This window comes from Carlito syrichta, unplaced genomic scaffold, assembly GCF_000164805.1.
Source record: "Carlito syrichta isolate Samal-C Ts95f unplaced genomic scaffold, Tarsius_syrichta-2.0.1 Scaffold303588, whole genome shotgun sequence".
NCBI classification, from domain to species: Eukaryota; Metazoa; Chordata; class Mammalia; order Primates; family Tarsiidae; genus Carlito; species Carlito syrichta.
In genome coordinates this window covers 14571-38139 of record NW_007247684.1, presented here as the reverse complement: position 1 = coordinate 38139, position 23569 = coordinate 14571, and the positions used below count along the sequence as shown (strand labels likewise).

The 23569-nt window shown below is 40.4% G+C and overlaps 1 protein-coding gene across 4 annotated transcripts in view; it reads right to left on the bottom strand.

The window, feature by feature from the left end:
• CHEK2 (checkpoint kinase 2) overlaps nucleotides 1–23569 on the bottom strand; it is a 48505-nt gene that overhangs the window by 18579 nt on the left and 6357 nt on the right. For 2 of the 4 annotated variants that reach the window (XM_008058690.2, XM_008058691.2), the window contains exons 3-7: nucleotides 17685–17809; nucleotides 17421–17568; nucleotides 11361–11451; nucleotides 4642–4750; nucleotides 2400–2453 (exon numbers count right to left, since the gene is read on the bottom strand). In XM_008058690.2, coding sequence (XP_008056881.1) covers nucleotides 2400–2453; nucleotides 4642–4750; nucleotides 11361–11451; nucleotides 17421–17568; nucleotides 17685–17809 — 527 coding nt within the window. Of the gene's footprint in view, nucleotides 1–2399; nucleotides 2454–4641; nucleotides 4751–11360; nucleotides 11452–17420; nucleotides 17569–17684; nucleotides 17810–19047; nucleotides 19129–19934; nucleotides 19986–23569 lie in introns of all 4 variants that reach the window. The other 2 variants (XM_008058689.1, XM_008058692.1) reach the window with 2 other exon arrangements.

Sequence of the window (23569 nt, the reverse complement as noted above, 5' to 3'; positions counted from 1 at the left end):
TTTTTTTTTTTTTAAGTCGGGGTCTCACTCTGCTGCCAGGCAGGAGTACAATGACATGATCACAGTTCACTGCAGCCTCAACCTCTTGGACTCAGGCAATCCTTCCACCTCAGCCTCCTGAGTAGCTGAGACTATAGGCATATTCCACCATGCCTGTTTTTGTTCTTTTTTTAATTTTTTTGTAGAGATGAGTTGTCATTATGTTGCCCAGGCTGATCTCGAACTCCAGGGCTCAAGTAATCCTCCCAGCTTGGCCTCCCAAAATTCTGGGATTATGGACATGAGCCACTGCGCCTGGCCACAAAATTAGATTAGAACAGATTAGAAGGAAAAATGGTAACTGTTGGTTCTACACAATGGACAGTGCTAGTACCCATCTGGGAATGGTGGAGCTAGAGCCTGAAGAGGTGCCCAATAGTCAAGAGCCATCATGAACTGTCTCCTCTAGTCTCCATCAGCTCCAGGGTCATGGACTGGAGCTGTCACAACTGAGAGTGTTTCTCTACCAGGAACCTGAGGTTATTAACACAGACCTCCCACTGAGGTCATACGGGGAAACATGGAATTATATATCACTTTCATTTCAAGTGTGCTGAAAGCTTTATGAGCATGTCTCAGTGAATTCTCACATTAACATTGTGAGGTAAACATTATTATTGCCTCCATTGTACAGATGAGAAAACAGAGGCTCTAAAAAAGTGAAATAACCTTGTGTCTCTACACTAGACTGAAGTCACTTTCTGTGCTTACCACTGCCCAGGCCTGGAAGATAGTCTGGCATGGTAAGTGTTTTACCAATTGACTCAGCTCATGTCGTGTCAACTGTCAAATCAATATCTGACTCCTAAGGCCAGACTCTGTAACTAGACTCTACCTGTTGTCCCCTAATGTACTCATAGGCCTATGTTTAACTCCCAAGGGTTCCATGTGCCAAAAAATAGTCAAGGGACCTCTTTTAGAGTTTTGAATTCTTCTATATTGCACCGGACACAGGCTTTGTATAAACATTATGTCTGGGGATCCTCTGACATCAGAGAAAATTCTGAGTATTCTAAGTATTTATTTTAAGGGTATGATGTAACCTCACCCTAGAAAATTAGAGGCTCTTCTCTTTAAAGAGAGACTCCCAATCTCTTGAAAAAAGGACCTAGCAAACTTAGGGAGGAGGAAGAAGTTGCAACAATTTGAAGAAGTCAAGCAGGAATGTCAGCCACTCAGATTCTCAGTGGTTTTTTTGTGGGGGTTTTTTTTTTCCCTCGTTTGTTTTTAAGCCTACCCACTAAGCTGTAATGGCCTGTTGAGGACTGTGTCAACAGCAGTCATTTTATTTTCAGTTTTTATTTGTTCTCTGAGGGAGTTAGGGAGGTAAAGGAAGGGTAAGTAAATCTTTTTGTTGTTTGGAGGTTAAGAGCCAGAATAAGATCATCATCAGCTATACAGGCTAGAGGTCTTGTTTCAAGTTTAACTCCATTGCCTACCAAGCTTATGCCTTCATGGGTGCTCATGAATCAATGAAGAAACTGAAAGAACCAATAAAAGGAAAATGAAATCAGCTCCATACTCTAACTTTTTCTCCTTACTTTTTAAAAGTAAGACATACTTACCATTGAGACAAAGTTTGCACACCCAACAAGGCCACAGATATCATTTAATAAGATATAAGGATAGAATGTTGTCATACTTACTGGTTACCTTTGGATTTATTTAGATGACTCCAAATAAAAGATATTCAAAGGTATTAAAATTTCAGGTATAATTAAACCAAATGTACTAAAGTTAGCACTATCTTCTCAAACATAATCAGTAGATCAAGTCCCTGTGAGATAGAATAATTACCATGTCTTTTGGTCAAGAACTAACTCAAGTCGGGCTCGGTGGCTCAGCCTGTAATCCCGTGCCTTTGGGAGGCTGAGGTGAGTGGATTGCCTGAGCCCACGGGTTCGAGACCCACCTGGGCAACTTGGCGAGACCTCATCTATATAATAAATCAAAAAATGAGCCGGGTGTGGTAGCGTGTGCCTGTAGTTCCAGCTGAGGCTGAGGCGGAAGGATCACCGGAGCCCAGCAGGTCGAGGCTGCGGTGGTCAGGAGCTGCCACTGCACTCCAGTGTGGGCGACAGAGTGAGACTCCAACTCAAAAAAAAAAAAAAAACAAGAACTAATTCAGTGGAAATATGGTAATGTAATTATTTAATCATGGAATTTTTATATACTATTCTTCTCTCAATACTTTGAGATCAAACTCTTCCCAGCTAAATGCCAGCTAGGCATGTGTGGATGTGCACACACAAATTAAGGAACCCACGTTAATGCTAACTTTATATTGAAATGCTTTACACTCTTCTCATATTTTGACATAAATTAATTTAAGTAGGGTAATATTTTACAATAATACTTACATGATTAAGTTTTTTCAAAATTTCTATTTCAGTTTCTACATTGAGAGCCGGATCCTTTGGTAAATAGAATAACATTGGAATTTATTAATAACAATAATTACCAATATTTTAAAACATATTTACAGTAAAGTTTAGTTGACTAAAGGCTGCCTGAGTTCCAAACACAGCTTTATTCATACAAAGAAATCAAAGCCCAGAGGTCAATGAATTAAATATCTCACCTAAAATCATTTTGCAAAGAACATGGTAAATAGTTTTAAACATTCAATAAATGGCAGAGTTCTGTACTAAGCTCTTTATTTACAAAGATCATCTCACATAAGCCTCAGAATCCCCAAATGAAATGGATTCTATAATTATCACCCTCCGCTTTTTTTTTTTTTTGAGTTAGAGTCTCACTCTGTTGCCCAGGCTAGAGTGAAATGGCAAGCTCATGGCCACTGCAGCCTTGACCTGCTGGGCTCAGGTGATCTTTCTACCTCAGCCTTTCAAGTAGCTGGAACTACAGGTGCACGCCACCACGTCCTGCTAATTTTTTGATTTATTGTAGAGATGAGGTCTCAACAAGTTGCCCACGCTGGTCCCAAACCCCTGGGCTCAGGCAATCATCTCTTCTTTGCCTCCCAAAGTGCTGAGATGACAGGCGTGAGTCACCGTGCCTGGCAATTATCCCCATTTTACAGATGGGGCAACAGAGGCACAGAAAGTAGAAGCTACTTGCCCCAGTTCCCAGGCAGAAACTAGTGTATTTCCACTGTTTTCACATGTAACTGGTAAGCTCTACTTGTCACTAGCTATAGAATTACTTACGTTCATAAAAATGATAAAACAAACCAAAAAAAAAGGACAAGAAAGTGTTTAATTAAACTGTACAAAAAAAATTCAAGTCAAATTTCTTCTAATAGAGAAGATACAGATACTAAGTTCAACAACAGGCTAACATATTTACTGAAACTCTGATGAGAAACTTCAGGGTACTAAAGTTGTTCTCTGTTACAATTCCAAAAGGATGAATCAAGTAACTCAACTTCCTTGGCTACACCCTCCACAAGCAAGGAGGAAATAGAATTACATATTTATGTAAAATGAACTTCGGCTAAGAAACCCAGATGTTTAATTTTAAGAGTCTGCCTCTTCCTGTAAGCCATTAAACTCATTACCAAGTCAGGGTGTATGGTCATAAAGAGTCCAATCTGATTCAAAGAATGAAATTAAAAAGTAAAATTTTACTCCACATTTTTAACAATCTAGTTAGGTATTTTCTTCTCCCCAAAATGGTAAACAAATCCAGAATCACAAGGAAAAAAAAAATCTATAACAAAGTGAACACTGAAAGGAAATTCCTCTTGCCATATGAGAATGACATTGTCTAAGGGGAAAAAAATTGATCTTTAAAGAATGTGTAAATATAATAGCCAGAAACAGCTGGCCACAAAGGAAAATGTGATTAGGGGCTGTGTTTTACATTACTTTGTTGGGTCATGCGTAGAAAGACCAATACATTTGACCATCTCTCCCATACAGTAAATGTAGAGTACAAAAAATGTAGTAAAATGAATGGCTGCTACATAGAGAGACTATTAAAATAATTTAATAAAAATTCTAAAAATCTGTAAATAATCCATAAACAAAAGATACTCATTGCCACATTACCCAGATGAGCAAAAAATTGAAAATTACTTAAATTATCAACAAGAGAAATGGTTAAGTAAATTATTATAAAGTTGATGACATGGAGATTCAATCATCAAAAAGAATGTATCAGGGAAAAGTTTATGTCATAATGCATATGTGGAAAAGCAGAATACAAAACTGTATATATGTGATTTCAGTCATCTAATAACACGAATTCATATGAGCAAAGACTAGAAGGAAAGAGAAAACTAAAAACAGCTGTAGGGTTACAGTGGGGGGGTTATGGCTGAATTTTTTCTCTAATTTCCTTTCATTTACTATAAAAACAATCTTGTAACAACTTTTGAACTTGGAAGGAAGAAAAGAACTTCCTGCTATGTACATTATTAGGTACAACCAAATATTTTTTGAACTAAAATATCTATCACAGAAGTTTATAGATTAATCAAAGATACTCAAAAATTTCCCATGTTCTTTGATACTCACAAATTCACATACCTGAGCAGTGAGTTATCTCTGAGACTGAAAATCATCACTCTAAGATTATTTTGGAAAGTTATGAAGCAGTATCAAGAAAAGTTGAGCAGCTACAAATACAGGTACTTACTGCCTCTCTCCCTGAGCCAATAGCAAACCTCCTTTTGCTGATGATTTTTATGGCTACTTTCTTACATGTTTTCCTCTCAAAGGCCAGCTTTACCTCTCCACAGGCACCACTAGAGGGAAAAACAAAGACAGCAGTTGTCTGAATGTTTTTAATTATGAAATCCACCACTCCTGAGTCAGCCTCGAGTATTACAAGTTAAGGACAGCCCATATAGCAACTCTTCCATTGTCCTTGTTCTCAGAGTAAAGCCTCACCAATGTAAAATGTCAAGAGCATAAGTGGAAGTGGGCCATCCAACAATAATGAGTCAGCTCCAAACCCCACTTTTGAGCTGAGTAATAACACATAAGTCTTACTACAGTCCAAGATTGCGAAATTCTCAGAAAGGCACCAAGACCAATTGAGAGAGGTCAGAAAAACATCAAATAGAAGTCTTCCCTGGTCAAAAATGAGTACGCAAAGCAAGTTAACAGTAAACAAAATCAGAAAACAAAGTACTTTCGGTGATATATTTCTTTCCTCCTTTTTCTCTATTTTCTTTTTTCTTTTGTTTTTTTTTTTGTTTGTTTGAGTTGGAGTCTCACACCATCGTCCAGACTGGAGTGCAGTGGCATGTTCATGGTCACCCCAGTGTCAACCTCCTGGACCCCAGTGATCCTTCGGCCTCAGCCTTCCAAGTAGCCAGAACTACAGGTACACGCTAGCATGCCCAGCTAATTTTTTGATATAGTGTAGAGACTAGTTCTCACCATGTTGTACAGGCTGGTCTTGAACATGCAGGTTCAGGTGATTCTCTCACCTCAGCCTCCCAAAGTGCTGGGATTACAGGCTTGAGCCACCATGCCTGGCCTCTTTTCATTTTTTTTTTTTTTTGAGTCACGGTCTCACTCTGTTGCCCAAGACGGAGTGCAGTGAAACAATCACGGCTCAGTCTCCTGGCATCAGGCAATTCTATTGCCTCAGCCTTCTGAGTAGCTGGGACTACTAGTATGCGCTACCATGCCTCGCCTATTTTTAAATTTTTTTGTAAAGACAAAGTTTTTCTATGTGCTGGTCTCAAATAATCCTCCTGCCTTGACCTCCCAAAGTGCTTATTTTCTATTTTCAAAATAAATCTGTAAGCAGTTGATAGCATTAATTGTTCCCTAAATCAAACCAAAATACCTAAGAAACCAAAAATATTACACAATGAGCCTACTTACAACAACCCCTGACAAAGATTGCAATTGATTGGGAAACAACTAATGGAGAAGTAATGCTATCCAAGATCTCACCCAGGGCACACTTAATCCTAAATAGGATCTGTCCTTCAAACCTTGGGTCAGTTCAATGTATTGTCTGAGTATCAATTACCCAGGACCTCCTTGAAGAGAACTATATAACTATTATAGGTCTTGAGGGGGTGAGGTAAGAGGTTTACTAAGACATCTTTTTTATTGTGTTAAACACACATAAGATTTGTCACTGTAATCATTTTAAAACAATTCAAAGGCATTAAGTACACTGCCAATGTACTCACTATAACCACCACCATCTAATTCCAAAATTTTTTCATCAGCCCAAATGAAAAAGTTACGTGTTATACCTATTATGCAATTAAGGGCACCTAATTAAGCAGTTAAGCTGAAATACCTATTAACCAAAAATAAGTATGCTTATCTATTTGCTAAGCTTAATATTCATTAAGCAATTAAGCCGTCTCGCCCCACTCTACCCTGCACACTGCACCCAGTCTCTGGCATTAATCTGCTTTCTAACTTGCCCATTCTGAATATTTCTTATCAATGAAATCATACAATATGTAGCCTGTATCCACTTCTTTCACTTAGCATAACATTTTCAAGGTTCATCTGTGCTATAGCATCTGTCAATATTCCATTCCTCTTTATAGCCAAATAATATCCCATTGTGTGGAAATACCATTTTGTTTATCCATTCATCTTTTAATGGACATTTATTTGGGTTGCTACCATCTTTTGTAAATAGTTTCTTCGATATGACACCAAAAGCACAAGCAACAACAACAAAATAGATTTTTCAGGCTTCATCATTGTAATTAAAGTTACTATAAACATTCTTATACATTTTGTATTTGAATTATTGTTGTTCATTGTGGAGCATATATATACCCAGGAGAAGAATTTCTTAGTCACATGGTAATTAAATGTTTAGCTTTTAGAAAACCACCAAACTGCTTTCCATAGTGGCTGTACCATTTTACATTCCAACCAGCAGTGTATGGAGGCTCCAATTGCTCCATATCCTCACCAGCACTAGTTGTTTTCTGTTTCTCTATTATGGCCATCCTAGTTAACAGGAGTAAAGTGGTATCTCATTATGCTTTTGATTTATACTTCCCTAATGACTGATGATGTTGAGCATCTTTCCATGTGCTTTTTGACCAGTTGTATGTCTTCTGTGGAGAAATGCCTATTCAAAAGCCTTTTGCCCATTTTTGTTTGGTTTTTTTGTTTTTGCTTTTGAGTTGGAGTCTCACTGCGTTGCCCAGGTTGGAGTGCCGTGACATACTCACAGCCACCCCAGCGTCAACCTGTTGGGCTCTGGCGATCCTTCTGCCTCAGCCTTCCAAGTAGCTGGAACTACAGGCGCATGCTACCATGCCCGGCTAATTTTTTTTTTTTTTGGATTTATTGTAGAGACAAAGTCTCACCAAGTTGCCAGGACTAGGCAATCCGCTCGCCTCAGCCTCCCAAAGTGCTGGGATTACAAGCTGAGCCACCGAGCCCAGCCTGGTTTTGGTTTTTTTGAGTTGGAGTCTCACTCTGTCACCCAAGCTGGAGTGCAGTGGTATACTCACAGCCACCACAGCATCGGCCTGCTGGGCTCCAGCGATCCTTCCACTTCAGTCTTCCAAGTATCCAGAACTACAGGTGCACGCTACCATGCCTGGCTAATATTGTATTTATTGTAGAGACGATGTCTCACCAATTTGCCCGTGGGCTCAGGCAATCCACTTCCTCGGCCTACCAAAGTGCTAGGATTACAGGATGAGTCACCAAGCCCAGTCTGCTCATTTTTAAATTGCAGGTTGTCTGTCTTTTTCCTATTACGTTCCAAGATGTCTTTTCCTATTCTGGATATAAATCCTTATCAGATAAATAATTTGCAAATATCTTATCTCATTCTGTGGGTTGTATTTTCACCCACTTAATAGGTATCTTTTGAAGCACAAAATATTTTAATTTTGATAAAATCTAATTTATCTTTTTTCTTTTGTTGCTGTGCTTCTGGTATCATATTTAAGAAACCATTGCCAAATCCAAGGTCATGAAGAGTTGCCCCTGTGTTTTCTTCCCAGAGTTGTATAGTTTTACCTTTCACATTTAGTTCTTGGTTCTACATTCAATTAATTTTTGTATACTGTATAAAAAGAGTCTCTGTAACTATTTTTCTTTTCTTTTTTTTTTTTTTTTTTGAGTTGGAGTCTCACTCTGTCACCCAGACTGGAGTGCAGTGGCCGCTCCAGACCACCACAGCCTCAACTTGCTGGGCTCCAGCAATCCTTCCGCCTACTATTTTTCAAATTAGTTCAAAGTACCTTCCAATTTTCCTTCTCCTCAAAATAATCACACTTTTCCTATGAAATCCTCACTGAGTCCACACAGTGGTATCTACTATGATATAATCCCCACTCCTAGGACCACAGCATGAATACATAACCAAAAGTGAGCCAATCAGGGTTCCCCTTGAAATCAAAGGATGAAACTAAGAGAAGCAGTTCTCTTTGCTGTGGTTTCTAGACAAAGAAAATATTAATCTGTAACTTCTCATTCCCATTTTTCCTGCCACTTAGAGAAATTCTATAGGAAGGCAACAAACAGCTGAATTAAAAGATGGAAGCTGGGCTCGGTGGCTCAACCTGTAATCCTGCACCTTGGGAGGCTGAGGTGAGTGGATTGCCTGAGCCCGCGGGTTCGAGACCCGCCTGGGCAAGTTGGCGAGACCTTATCTCTACAATAAATCAAAATGAGCCGGGTGTGGTAGCACGCACCTGTAGTTCCAGCTACTCGGAAGGCTGAGGCGGAAGGATCACCGGAGCCCAGCAGGTCGAGGCTGCGGTGGCCAGGAGCAGCCACTGCACTCCAGTCTGGGCGACAGAGTGAGGCTCCAACTCAAAAAAAAAAAAAAAAAAAAAGATGGAGCTAGAGCCCTAGTGACACTATGGAACCCTTAGTTCCAATCAAAGATAAAGTCAAACAGATCATCAGAACTCAAAAGAAAGACAATGAAATCAAGCCCTCATGAACTTCTGGACCTCCTTTCTTTTCTTACCTGACTAATTTGAGTTGTCCTCTGTGACCTGCTACAAGTTACAGAATTTATGTTAAATCTTCCATTAAGAAAACACTGAATCTCATATATTTCTTAAGAAAGGATTTGGCAGCCAATACAAATATGGAAACAATCAGTTACTGAGTTAAATATCCATAAACTAAAATTTCTGCCATAAATGGTCACAAAAAGGATACTATATTTGACTCTATGTGACAGGAATATATGGGTGATTATTTCCTTCTATGTACTTTCTACTTTCATGTTTCCAAAAATATCAATAAATAGAAAGGCCTTTGTGTTGGGGGGGGCGCAAAGGACTGTGTAATGTAGTAACAGTGTCCTGAAAACCCTCCCTAAAGAAAAGGTTCTCTCTAGTCTTTTTATAATAATTCTTTTTCATTAAAAAGTCACTTATCCAGGCCAGGCACAGTGGCTCACACCTATAATCCTAGCACTTTAAGAGGTCGAGGCAAAAGGATCATTTGAGACCAGGAGTTCAAGACCAGCCTGAGCAACATAACAAGATCTTGTCTTTACAAAAAATAAAAAAATTAGCCAGGAGTGGTGGCACACACCTGTGTCCTAGCTACTCAGAAGGCTGAGGTGGAAGGATCACCTAAGCCCAAGGATGTTGAGCCATGATTGCACCACTGCACTTCAGCCTGAGTAATAGAGTGAGACCCCAACTCAAAAATATATATATATGATCAATAAAATTTTAAAGGAAAAATTTCATTACAATTGATCATTATCAAATAAGTCAATAATACACTTATCATAATCTATGGAAAAATACTCAATATCTCTAATCATCAGGGAAATGCAAATTAAAAGCACAATGAGATATCATCTCCTGCCTGTTAGAATGGTTACTATCAAAAAGACAAATGATAACAAGTATTAAAGAAGATGTGCAGAAAAGGGAACCTTGACACACTGTTGTAAGAGAATGTAAATCAGTACACCCATCTTGGGAAATAGTATGAAGGTTCCTCAAAAAAATTAAAACAGAGCTACCACATGATCGAGTTCCATTTTTTTTTGAGACAGGAGATTTCACTCTAGCACCCAGGCTGGAGTGTAGTTACAGTCACAGCTCACTATAGTCTGAAACGCCTGGGCTCAAGCGATCCTCCTGCCTCAGCCTCTCAAGTAGCTGGGACTATAGGCACAAGTCACCACATGCAGCTAATTTTTTATTATTTCTCTGTAGAAATGGGGTCTGGCTACGTTGCCCAGGCTGGTCTCAAACTTCTAGCCACAAGCGATCCTCCCATCTTAGCCTCCCAAAGCCAAAGGGATTACAGGTATGAGCATTCATGCCCAGCCCAGTAATTCTTCTTTTGAGTACACATCCAAAGAAATTTAAATCAATATGTCAAAGACATGTCTGCACTCCCATGTACACTACAGCATTATTCACAATAGTCAAGATATAGAAGCAACCTAAATGTCCATCAATAAATGAATGGATAAAGAAAATGTGATGTAAAATACACAATGGAATACTATATAGTCTTAAAAAAAAATAAATTCTGTCTCTTGTGACAACATAGATGGAACTAGAGGACATGCTAAGTGAAATAAGCCAGGCACAGAGAGATAAATACTTATATGTGGAATCTTGAAAAGTCAGTCTCATAAAAACAGAGTAGAAAAGTTGACGAGGTCATCAACTGGGAGTTATGGGGAGTAATAGAGAAAGGGAAGATGATGATCAACGAATACAAAGTTTCAATTAGATTAAAGGAAGAAGTTTTAGAGATCCCTTGTACCACATAGCAGCCGCAGTTAATAATAATGTGTTCTATAATGCAAAAATAGATTAACATTCTCACCACAAAAAAATGATAAAATGGTGAGGAAACTTATATTAATTAGTTTGAATATTTTTGTAATGTATACAGAGATCAAAACATCACATTGGATTCCATAAATATACACAATTATTTGCAAAATAAAAATGTAAGCCAGGCATGGTGGCTCATGCCTATAATGCCAGCACTTTGGGAGGTCAAGGTGAGAGGACTGCCTGAACCCACGAGTTTGAGGCCAGGCTGGGTAACTTGGCAAGACATCATCTCTACAACAGATCAAGAAAAATTAGCCAGGCATGATGACACGCATCTACTGTTCCAGCTACTTGGAAGGCAGAGACCTGTGCCCAACAGGGTAGAAGCTGTAGTGGGCAACAGAGTGAGATTCTGACTCAAAAATGAATGAGTGAATGAATGAATAAATGAATAAATGAATAAAATCTGTCAAATAATGCAAAAAATAAAAAGTAACACATCAATCACAAACAGGTGCCTTACAAAATAAGTTATCAGTAGATAGTAAATGTTATGAAATCTGAAACAGAAAAACCAATGATAAATGAGTAGGGAAAAATGAAGTGCAATTTATATAAGAAAAGATGTTACCTTCCAATGGTTTTTGACATGATGTATTCATCTCGTAATTCCTTAGGATAAATTGACTGATCATCTACAGTCAGATCAAAAAATACAAAAACTAAAGGAAAAAAGAGCAGAAATTAGTTCCATTAATTTATTCAAAAAAGAATATAATTGATTCCAAAATCTAATAATGAGATAGAATAATAGACAATTGTTCTTAATTACATTTAACACATAACCCAGCCAGGCTCGGTGGCTCAGCCTGTAATCTCGCACCTTTGGAAGGCTGAGGTGAGTGGATTGCCTGAGCCTGCGGGTTCGAGACCCGCCTGGGCAACTTGGTGAGACCTCATCTCTACAACGAATAAAAAAAATTAGTCAGGTGAGGTAGCGCGCGCCTGTAGTTCCAGTACTCGGAAGGCTGAGGCGGCAGGATCGCCGGAGCCCAGCAGGTCGAGGCTGCGGTGGCCAGGAGGAGCCACTGCACTACAGTCTGGGCAACAGAGTGAGACTCCAACTCAAAAAGAAAAACAAAAACAAAACATATAACCCTAAAGGAATTATTTAGCTAGGCTAACACATATCATAAAAAAACTTGAGAAATTCTAGTCACAGCCAGGCTCGGTGGCTCAGCCTATAATCCTGCACTTTGGGAGGCTGAGGTGAGTGAATTGCCTGAGCCCGCGGGTTCGAGACCCGCCTGGGCAACTTGGCAAGACCTCATCTCCACAATAAATCAAAAAATTAGCTGGGCGTGGTAGCGCGCGCCTGTAGTTCCAGCTACTTGGAAGGCTGAGGCGGAACGATCACCGGAGCCCAGCAGGTCGAGGTTGTGGTGGCCAGGAGCAGCCACTGCATTCCAGTCTGGGCGACAGAATGAGACTCCAACTCAAAAAAAAAAAAAAGAAAGAAATTCTAGTCACATTTCACAGCATTGCTCTAAAAACAGTGCAGGAAACATGTAACGTAACGGCTGTTCATATTCCTTGACCTCAGAATATCAAGCAATTACAATAGTATAAAATACCCATGCAGTTTACCACAGGTCCAGAATCAAAAAGCAATTAATGTAAGTCTACAAAGTATATTTTAAGCAAGTATTAGGACACCCCAATAAAAATTAGGCCATATGTCACTATACTAGTATTATCTTCTCTTAGCCATTTATACCTTTACATAGCTGGTATACAGCGTAAACCATCTTAAATGTAAAGTTAAGTAATAACATTTTCTACACAAATTTTCTTTTTGTTACTTCATTATTCAGACTGTATCTTAAAAAATAAAACAACTATTCATTTAATAATTAACCATCCACGTGGGCAAGCCTGCAATAAATTATTAAACACGTCAGGCTGGGTGCAGTGGCTCATGCCTGTAATCCCAGCACTTTGGGAGACCAAAGCAGGAGGAGGATTGCTAGATCCCAGAAATGCAAGACCAGCCTAAGCAACATAGCGAGACCTTGTCTCTACAAAAAGGAAAAAAATCAGCCAGGCTGATGATGTGCAACTATAGTCCCACTACTCAGAAGGTTGAGGCAGAAGAATCACCTAAGCCCAGGAGGTCGAGACTGCAGTGAGCCATGATTGTGCCACTGCACTTTAGCCTGGACAACAAAGTGAGATTCCCAACTAAAAAAAAAAAGTTTTAATTATTCTAAATCATCATTAGTAAATTTACAACTGCCTATGTTTTGAAAGAGTGATATTTGTTAGAATTCTTTAGTGCTAACCAAGCATGATGGCTCACACCTATAATCCCAGCACCTTGGGAGGTGGAGGCAAGATTGCCTGAGCTCAGGGGTTCAATGATGAGCATGGGCAACTTGGCAAGACTTGGTCTCTATAAAAAATGAAAACATGGCCAGGCTCGGTGGCTCAGTCTGTAATCCCAGCACTTTGGGAGGCCGAGGTGAGTGAATTGCCTGAGCCCACGAGTTCAAGACCTGCCTGGGAAACTTGACGAGACCTCATCTCTACAATAAATCAAAAATTAGCTGCGCATGGTAGCGCGCGCCTGTTGTTCCAGCCACTTGGAAGGCTGAGGCGGAAGGATCGCTGGAACCCAGGAGGTTGAGGCTGCGGTGGCCGGGAACAGCCACTGTACTCCAGTCTGGGTGACAGAGTGAGACTCCAACTCAAAAAAAAAAGAAAAGAAAACATTAGCTGGGTGTGGTGGCGTATACCTGTTGTTCCAGTTACTTGGAAAGCTGAGGTGGAAGGATCACCTGAGCCCAGCAAGTAGAGACTGTGGTGAGCTGTAATTGTGTACTCCAGCAAGGGCAATACAGTGAGATCCCAACACACATAAAAAAATGTCAATTCTTCAAAGTCATCATGAGTAAATTTGTAACTGCTTACTTATTTTTTTTTTTTTTGAGTTGGAATCTCACTCTGTTGCCCAGGTTGGAGTACAGTGGCACACTCAGAGCCACTGCAGTCTCGACCTGCTGGGTTCAGGGGATCCTTCCACCTCAGCCTTCCAAATAGCTGGAACCACAGGCATGTACCACCACACCCAGCTAATTTTCTTTTTTAATTTATTGTAGAGACAAGGTCTCGCCATGCTGGTCTCGAACCCCTGGACTCGGGCAATCCTCTCTGCCTCCCAAAGTGCTGGGGTCCCAAAGTGCTGGGGTTACAGGCTTGAGCCACTACGCCTGGCATCTGCTTATATTTTGAAACAGGAAAGTTTGTTAGGACTCTTGTGTTCTCAGGTTTCAGGTGATAGGTTTGATCTCCCCAGATCCTAAAGATCTAGTCGCTGGCTCAAATCTCAACCACCTGAGTGAGTATACATCATTCCAGGTTAGCACGCATGAGGCAGACACTTGCCTTATGAGTGAGACCCACTGGCCACTCAAGTACAACTGTCTTTGTATGCTTGTGGCTATCTATAAACCTATATGTTTCAGTAGTATCTGAGAATCAGGGAATTTGGGGGGTTCTGCTAATGTATTTCTCCCAGCTATCAAAGTCTACTACAGGGGCCACAAATTTTAATTGTCCAAACAAGAAAGGAAAGTAATGGAAAATGGTCAGACTGGGTTGAGCTTAAGACAACATGGACAAGTGGAGACTTGAAAGAGAAAATATATCTGCCATCTAAAGGCGGCACCCTTAGCCAGACACAGTGGCTCATGCCTGTAATCCCAGCACTTTGGGAGTCCAAGGCAGGAGGATCACTTGATCCCAAGAGTTAGAGACTGGCCCAGGCAACAAAGCAAGACTCTCATCTCTACAAAAAATAAAAAATAAAAAACTAGCCAAGCACTGTGACATACACCTGTAGTCCCAGCTACTTGAGAGGCTGAGGCAGGAGGATAGCTTGAGCCCTGAAGTTAGAAATTATACTGAGCTACAATAGTACCATGGTACTCCGACATGAGCAAGATCTTGTCTCTAAAAATAAAATGAAATAAAGGAGGCAACCTCTACTCAGTACCTGCAGATCAGAGTTGTAGGATTATAGTCTCATTGCAGCCAGATATTCCAACCTTTCTGAGACACCTAGATTTTCACATTAGCATTATCAATATCACCAAATACCTAGTAAAACATCCACAGGCCAAATGCAATCTGTAGAGAATCTGTCTGATCAACTTTAATCAGGGTCACCTTTAGCCTGTATGACATCTTTGTCCAAATTAGAAATGACCAAGAGTTTTATTGTACCTCATGGTGACTATAGTTATAAACAATGTATTGCAAGGTGAGAGGAGTGCCTGAGCCCATGGGTTCGAGACTAGCCTGGGTAACTTGGTGAGATCCTCATCTCTACAATAAATCAAAAAATTAGCCAGGCATGGGTGACGTGTGCCTGTAGTTCCAGCTACTTGCAAGGCTGAGGTGGAAGGATCGCCTGAGCCCAGCAGGTCAAGGCTGCGGTAGCCTCCAGCCTGGGTGACAGAATGAGACCCCCACTCAAAAAAAAAGGTTGGCTGAGAGGAGCTTTATTAATAAAGTGTTCTCCCTATAACAAATGATAAGTATGTGAGGTAATGCATGTTACTTACTTTGAATTAGCCATTCCACAATGTGTATATATTTTGAAACATCGAGTTGTGCATGATAAACATATACAATTTTTATTTGTCAATTAAAATAAAAATTATTATTATCATTATTTTTTTGAGTTGATGTCTTACTCTGTAGGCCAGGCTAGAATGTAGTGGCACAATCATGGTCCCACCACAGCCTCTATATCCTGGGCTCAGGTAATCCTCCAGCCTCAGCCTCCCAAATAGCTGGACTATAGGCACATGCCACCATGTCCTACTATTTTGTTTTCAAATTTTTTAATAAAGATGAGGTCTCATTATGTTTCCTAGACTGGTCTTGAACTCTTGGGCTCAAGCGATTCTCCCACCTTGGCCTCCCCAAGTACTGGGATTATAGGTATGAGTCATTATGCACAGCATTATTTTTAATATTTATATAATTTTTAAAAAGAAAAGGTGCCCTTTGAGCAAACCAATGAGAAAGAGGTGGCATGCCACTTGTTAAGTAGAGGGCAAATCAAATTTGAGCACCCAGATGCCCCTTTAACTAGGTACCCACAAATAGCAAAACCATATGCAAGACTGTAACTTCAGACAGAAAACAAAATAGTCAAAAACAGGGAAAAGTCAGTCAATCATAAAATGTGTTTTAAGGTATCCAAAATAGACAACTCCCAAATGCCAGTCTGAAGACTGGCTGTATGAAAATTCCTTGGGCATGATTTTTTTTTTTTTTTTTTTTAAGACAAGGTCTTGCAATGTAGTCCAGGCTGAAATGTTGTGGCTATTCATAGGCACAATCATCACGCACTCCTGGGCTCAAGCAATCCTCCCGCCTCAGCCTGCTATAGATGTGCCCAACAGCATTATTTTTTAAATTTCCAGCAACTACTGAATCAGAATCTATGGGAAAGTGCACACGTGAACCTGTATTTTTTAAATGTCACACTCACACGCACATAGACGTGCACATTCCTTTCCAAGTCATTTGACTCTCAGATAGGTTTGGGAAGTGGGTTTTTTTAATTAAAGAAACAAGAGTAAGCCCCGGGCTCGGTGGCTCAGCCTATAATCCCGCGCTTTGGGAGACTGAGGTGAGTGGATTGCCTGAGCCCGCGGGTTCGAGACCATCCTGGGCAACTTGGCAAGACCTCATCTCTACAATAAATAAAAAAAAAAAAAAAATCAGCCGAGCTTGGTAGCACGCGCCTGTAATTCCAGCTACTAGGAAGTCTGAGGCGGAAGGATGCCGGAGCCCAGCAGGTCGAGGTTGTGGTGGCCGGAAGCGGCCACTGCACCACTGCACTCCAGTCTGGGCGACAGAGTGAGACTCCAACTCAAAAAAAAAAAAAAAGAAAGAAAGAAACAAGAGTATATCCAAGGATTTTAAATCAGTGAGCTACTTTTGACTCTGTAAGTTATTTTTGTCAGTTATTTTTTCTAGACTTTACCCTGAATCACAAGTCTTAATTTTTTTATCTGATTTTCAGTTTTAGTGGATGCTTATAAAATGCTACCTAATGATGACGATAAACATCTCTACTTGCTCAGAATAACAATATAGTATTTAAGAAGGTGGAAGTTAAAGCCAGGTGAATATCATTTAAAAAAAAGAAGATGGAAGTTCTAAATTGAGCCTCTTACAGTCGCACCCATAGCCCAATTCCTGGCATATAACAGGAGCTCAATAAATGTAAGCAGAAATGAATGAATGGAAGTCATGAAGAAAGAAAAGAAAAAGGATGAGAATAAAATATGAATTAATGGCCTAAAAACAACTCATAGGTATCTAATAAGACTGATGTGGTATAAACTGAATCAATCAATAAACTATAACTTATTTTAACCAATATAATTTAATAGCATATAGCTTTAAATAAAACCAATGAAACCTTTAAAAAAACTGTCTGAATAGAATTTTTTCATAATTTAAAAACACAACTAGGATGGTAGAAATGAATCTTGAATGCTAACACTTAATTTCACTTATTTAAACTATACTCTGTAAGGATACAACAATTTTCCCCTTACATGGGAAAGAAAAAGAAATCCTAAGAAAATCTTAAGATAATAATTATTACCTTTATTTCTGCATAGTGAAAGTGCAATTTCAGAGTTGTTATTCAAGGGACGGCGTTTTCCTTTCCCTACAAGCTCCGTATTTACAAAGGTTCCATTCCCACTGTGATCCTCTATGTATGCAATGTAGGAGCTTTTAGGACCCATTTCCTAAAATAGAAAATATTTTCTTATTTCACACTTTGCGGAGACTTACAGTGCGAAAATATCTAAGAACAATGATTAGATTGCCAGCTCTCTCAAATATTTGGATATTTGTCACCTACCCTGAAGATTCGAAAGTGTTTCTTGCTATATGTTCGGTATTTATCTGTTTTTTTTAGTAGTGGTTCATCAAAGCAGTAGTCACAGCTTTTGTCCCTCCCAAACCAGTAGTTATCATTAACACACTCTGTAATACAAAAGCACCAGAGAGCTGTTGAATTTCATGTACCCAACATTTTAAAATTGCTCACAAAATCTGCTTGTAGGAAAATAGCCTAAGAAGGCTATCAAAATTAGACTTGCATGTCAAGATTTCATAAGATTAAAAATTAGAAGAGAAAAAACAAAATTTTCCAACAACTTGAATAAATGATAGTTTAAACACAATCATGAAACATTCAAAAATCTCAAGTAATTTTTAATGACTTGGAAAAATACTAATGATACAATAACTTCCAACTTATTAACTTCCTGTGGTTTCCCACCATACTTAGTATAAAATCTGTATTCCTCTTCATGGCCTACCAGATGCTCAGGGGCTGGCATCTGCTTCTATTCCAGTCTCACCTTGTACCCCTGGCCTCTTGCTCACAACATTCAGCACTGTTGGTCTCCATTCACTGCCACACACATGATGGGCTCAGCCCACCTGTGTGGCCTTCAAACTTCCTCTTCCCTAATTACTTGAATGGCTCATCACTCAGCTTTCTGCATATGTACCACCCACCTGTTATCAAAATGATAACCTATTTTATTTCCTTCTAAGTATGAACTATAACTGGAAATTACTTTGATTATTTGTATATTATCTCCCCACTACTACCTATTAGAACATAAACCCCAGGAGGACGACCTCTGGTCTCTTGTGGGCAGCGAGACCTCATCTCTACAATAAATCAAAAAATAAGCTGGGCGTGGTAGTGCATGCCTGTAATTCCGGCTACTTGGAAGGCTGAGGCGGAAGGATCGCTGGAGCCCAGCAGGTCGAGGCTGCAGTGGCCAGGAGCAGCCACTGCACTCCAGTCTGGGCGACAGAGTGAGACTCCAACTCAAAAAAAAAAGGAATACAATCCAGGCCGAGCACGAGAGCTCATGCCTATAATCCCAGCACTTTGGGAGGCCGAGGCCAGAATATTGCCTGGACCTGCGGGCTCGAGACCAGCCTGGACAACATGGTGAGACCTCATCTCTACAATAAATTAAAAAATTAAGTGGGTGTGATAGCACCAGCTTGTAGTTCCAGCAACTTGGAAGGCTGAGGCAGAAGGATCCCTTGAGCTCAGCAGTTCGGGGCTGTGGTGGCCAGGAGCATGCCACTGCACTCCAGCCTGGGTGACAGAGTGAGACTCCAACTCAAAAAAAAAAAACCTCCCTAATAAATGTTATGGTGGGCAGGCATGGTGGCCCACACCGTAATCTCAGCACTCAAAGAGGCCAAGGCAGGCTGGGCACAGTGGCTCACACCTGCAATCCCAGGACTTTGGAAGGCAGAGGGGTGAGGATTGCCTGAGTCCATGGACGCAGCAGGTCAAGGCTGCGGTGGCTATGAGTGTGCCATTACACTCCAGCCTGGGTGACACAGTGAGACGCCAACTCAAAAAATAAATATATAAAATAAAATAAAATTAGCTGGGATGGTGGCATGCACCTGTAGACCCAGCTATTCAGGAGACTGAGGCAGGAAGATTGTCTGAGCCCAGGAGGTTGAGGTTGCAGTGAGTCATGATTGTGCCACTGCACTCCAGCCTGGGTGACAGCGTGAGACCCAGACCAAAAAAAAAAAGGAAAGGAAGAGAAAGATTAGCCTGGGCAACATGGCAAGACCTCGTCTCTACAATAAAAAAAAAAAAAATAGCCAGGCTCGGTGGCTCAGCCTGTAATCCCGCACCTTTGGGAGGCTGAGGTGAGTGGATTGCCTGACCCCGCGGGTTCGACACCCACCTGGGCAGCGAGACCTCATCTCTACAATAAATCAAAAAATCAGCCGGGCGTGGTAGAGCATGCCTGTAATTCTGGCTACTTGGAAGGCTGAGGCGGAAGGATCGCTGGAGCCCAGCGGGTCGAGGCTGCGGTGGCCGGAAGCAGCCATTGCACTCCAGTCTGGGCAACAGAGTGAGACTCCAACTCAAAAAAAATAAAAAAATTAGCTGTGCATGGTGGTTGCAGTTGCAGTTACTTGGAAGACTGAGGCAGAAGGATCACCTGAGCCCAGCAGGTCAAGGCTGCAGTGGCCATGAATGTGCCACTGCACTCCTGTATGGGTGACAGAAAGACTCTGACTCAAAAAAAAAAGACCAAGGCGGGAGAATCACTTGATCCCAGGAGTTCAAGACCAGCCTGGGCAACACAGCCAGACCTTGTCTCTAAAAAAAAATAAAAAATAAAAATCCAGGCTGGACAACTTGGCGAGACCACATATCTACAATGAATCAAAAAATTAGCTGGGCATGGTGGTGCATGCCTGTGGTTCCAGCTACTTGGAAGGCTGAGGCAGAAGGATCGGCTGAGCCCAGCAGGTCAAGACTGCGGTGGCTATGAGCATGCCATTACCCTCCAGTCTGGGTGACACAGTGAGACGCCAACTCAAAAAATAAATATATAAAATAAAATTAGCTGGGATGGTGGCATGCACCTGTAGACCCAGCTATTCAGGAGACTGAGGCAGGAAGATTGTCTGAGCCCAGGAGGCTGAGGTTACAGTGAGCCATGATTGTGCCACTGCACTCCAATCTCGGTGACAGTGGGAGACCCAGAACAAAACAAAACAAAAAAAAAAAAAAGGAAAGGAAGAGAAAATAAAAATAAATGTTATATCCCTACAAATCAATAAGAAAAAGACAAGCCGGGCTCGGTGGCTCAGCCTGTAATCCCGCGCCTTTGGGAAGCTGAGGTAAGTGGATTGCCTGAGCCTGCGGGTTCGAGACCCGCCTGGGCAACTTGGCGAGACCTCATCTCTACAATAAATCAAAAAATAAGCCAGGCGTGGTAGCGTGCGCCTGTAGTTCCAGCTACTTGGAAGGCTGAGACGAAAGGATCGTCGGAACCTAGCAGGTCGAGGCTGCAATGGCCAGGAGCGGCCACTGCACTCCAGTCTGGGTGAGTGAGACAGAGTGAGACTCCAACTCAAAAAAAAAAAGACAAATAATCTAGTAGCAAATGAGTAAAGGAAATAAAAAGATAATTTACTAGAGATGGAAATACAAATGGCTCAAACACATGAAGAGATAGCCAAGCTAACCCAACACAAGAAATTTTAAAAACTAAAACTACATTAAAATTCTATGTTGACCGGGCACAGTGGCTCCCATCTATAATCCCAGCACTTTAGGAGGCCAAGATGAGAGGACTGCCTGAGCCCACGTGTTCAAGACCAGCCTGGGCAACTTAGTGAGACCTCATCTCTACAATAAATCAAAAACCTAGCTGGGCATGGTGGTGCATACATGTAGTTCCAGCTACTTGGAAGGCTGAGGTGCAAGAATCACCTGAGCCCACTGTGGTGGCCATGAGCATGCCACTGCACTCCAGCCTGTACTCCAATTCAAAAAAAAAAAAAGATTCTATGTTCCACCTATCAGACTGACAATAATCAAACAGTTTCATATCATACTATGTTGGCAAGAGGTACAGAAAAGCAGGTACTCTCATACACTGCCAACAAGAATAGAATACACATTGTATATAATTGTCTAGGGAGGACAATTTGTCAAGATCCACCAAAATTACATTCACAACAACTTCGCACACATAAAAATGGCTATAATCGTTAAAAGGATACCAAGTGCTGGCAAGGATGCAGAGACGGTGGAACCTTCATACATAGCGGTAATAATAGAAAATGGTGCCGCCTCTATGAAAAACTGTTTGCAGTTCTTCAAAAAGTTAAACATAGATTTGTCATATGACTGAGCAATTCTAATCTTAAGTATGTACTCAAAAGAACTGAAAACAGGTACTCAAACAAATGCTTGTACGTGAATGTTTGTGTGAGCACTACTCACAACAGTCAAAAAGTGGAAAAAACCCAAAAGTCCTTCAACAGATGAATAAATAAACAAATCGACGTATTTACATATAATGGAATAATATGCAAGCAGAAAAGGGAATAAAGCATTAATATATACTACAACAGGGATAAGCCCTAAGATCATGCTAAGTGAAAGAAACCAGACACAAAAGACTACAAACTGCATAACTGTATTTATATAAAATAACCAGCACAGTAAATCCATAAAAATGAGATGCAGATTAGTAGTTGCTAGGGCAGAAGGTGGAGGGGAATAGGTAGTAACTGTTTAATGGGTACAGGGTTTTATTTTGAAGTGATGGAAATGTTTTGGAACTAGATACCAGTAGTGGTTGAACAATATTGTGAATGTACTAAATGCCACTGAATTACGGCTGTTTACTTCTATATATTTATTTTTAATTTTTTTTTTTGAGTCAGTGTCTCCATTCTGTCGCTCAGGTTGGAACACAATCACAGCTCACAGCAGCCTCAAACTCCTACAAAAAAAAAAATCAAGAAATTAGCCAGGCATGATGGTGCTGGCCTCTAGTCCCAGCTACTTGGGAGGCTGAGGCAGAAGGATTGCTTGAGTCCATGAGGTTGAGGCTACGGTGAACCCTGATCATATCACTACATTCCAGCCTGGGCAATAGAGTGAGAACAAGACTCAAAAAAAATAAAAACTCATTTTATATATATTTTACCACAATTTTTTAAAGTAAGCATTAAAATACTTAGGAATAAATTTTTGTAAGTACAAGACTTGTATACTGAAAACTACAAAACATTATTTGAAGATCAAAATAAACAGAAGGCTAGCACAGGTTGATAGATAGAAGACTTAGTACTGTTAAGATGTCAGTTCTCCCTATATTGATCTCTAGATTCAATGCAATCCCTATCGAAGTCCCCACTGCCTTCTTTGCAGGAAGTGACAAGCTTATCCTAAAATTTATATGGAAATGCAAGGGATCCAGAATAGTCAGGAACAATCTTGAAAATTAGCAAAACAGGACTCATGCTTCTAAATTTCAAAACTTACTACAAAGCTACAGTAACCAAAATTTTGTGGTAGTGGCATAAGGATAGACCCATAGATCAACAGAATTGAATTGAAAGTCCAGGCATAAACCCTCACATTTAGGATCAAATCATTCTTGACAAGAGTGCCAACACCATTCAATGGTGGAAAATGGTCTCTTCCAGAAATAATGCTGGGACAACTGGATCGCCACATGCAAAAGGATGAATTTGGACTCCAGCTTCATACCAAATACAAAAATCAACTTAAAATGAATCAAGAACCTAAAAGAGATCAAGAGCTAAAACTATAAAATGTTAGAACCATAAGTATAAATCATTAACATGAGTTTCAAGTTAAAGCTAAGTGAAATTTGTTAGAAAGGAAGAAACAAATGAAAAATAAAGAGAAAAACAATTTTAAAATCATTAACAAATAATAATAAACAGCTTCTACTTATTAAGCATCTACTTCATGCCAATCATCCTATCAGGTTCTTTATATGTTTTCTCACTTTCAAAGATGTTTTCCACTTCACCCTTTCTCACCATCTCTGTTTCCCACTCACCTAAGACTATAGACCTGTCTTAAACATATGGTTTTAAGCTGGGTGCCATGGTTCATGCCTATAATCCCAGCACTTTGGGAAGTGGAGGCTAGAGGATTGCCTGAGCTCAGGGGTTTGAGACCAGCCTGTGCACCTTGGTGAGACCTCGTCTCTACAATAAATCAAAAAATTAGTCAGGCGTAGTGGCTCATGCCTATGGTTCCAGCTACTTGGAAGGCTGAGGCAGAAGGATGGCCTAAGCCCAGCAGGTCAAGGCTGCGGTGGCCATGAGCAGCATGCCTCTGCATTCCAGCCTGGGTGACAGAGAGAGACTCCAACTAAAAAAAAGAAAAAGAAAAAAAAAAAAAAA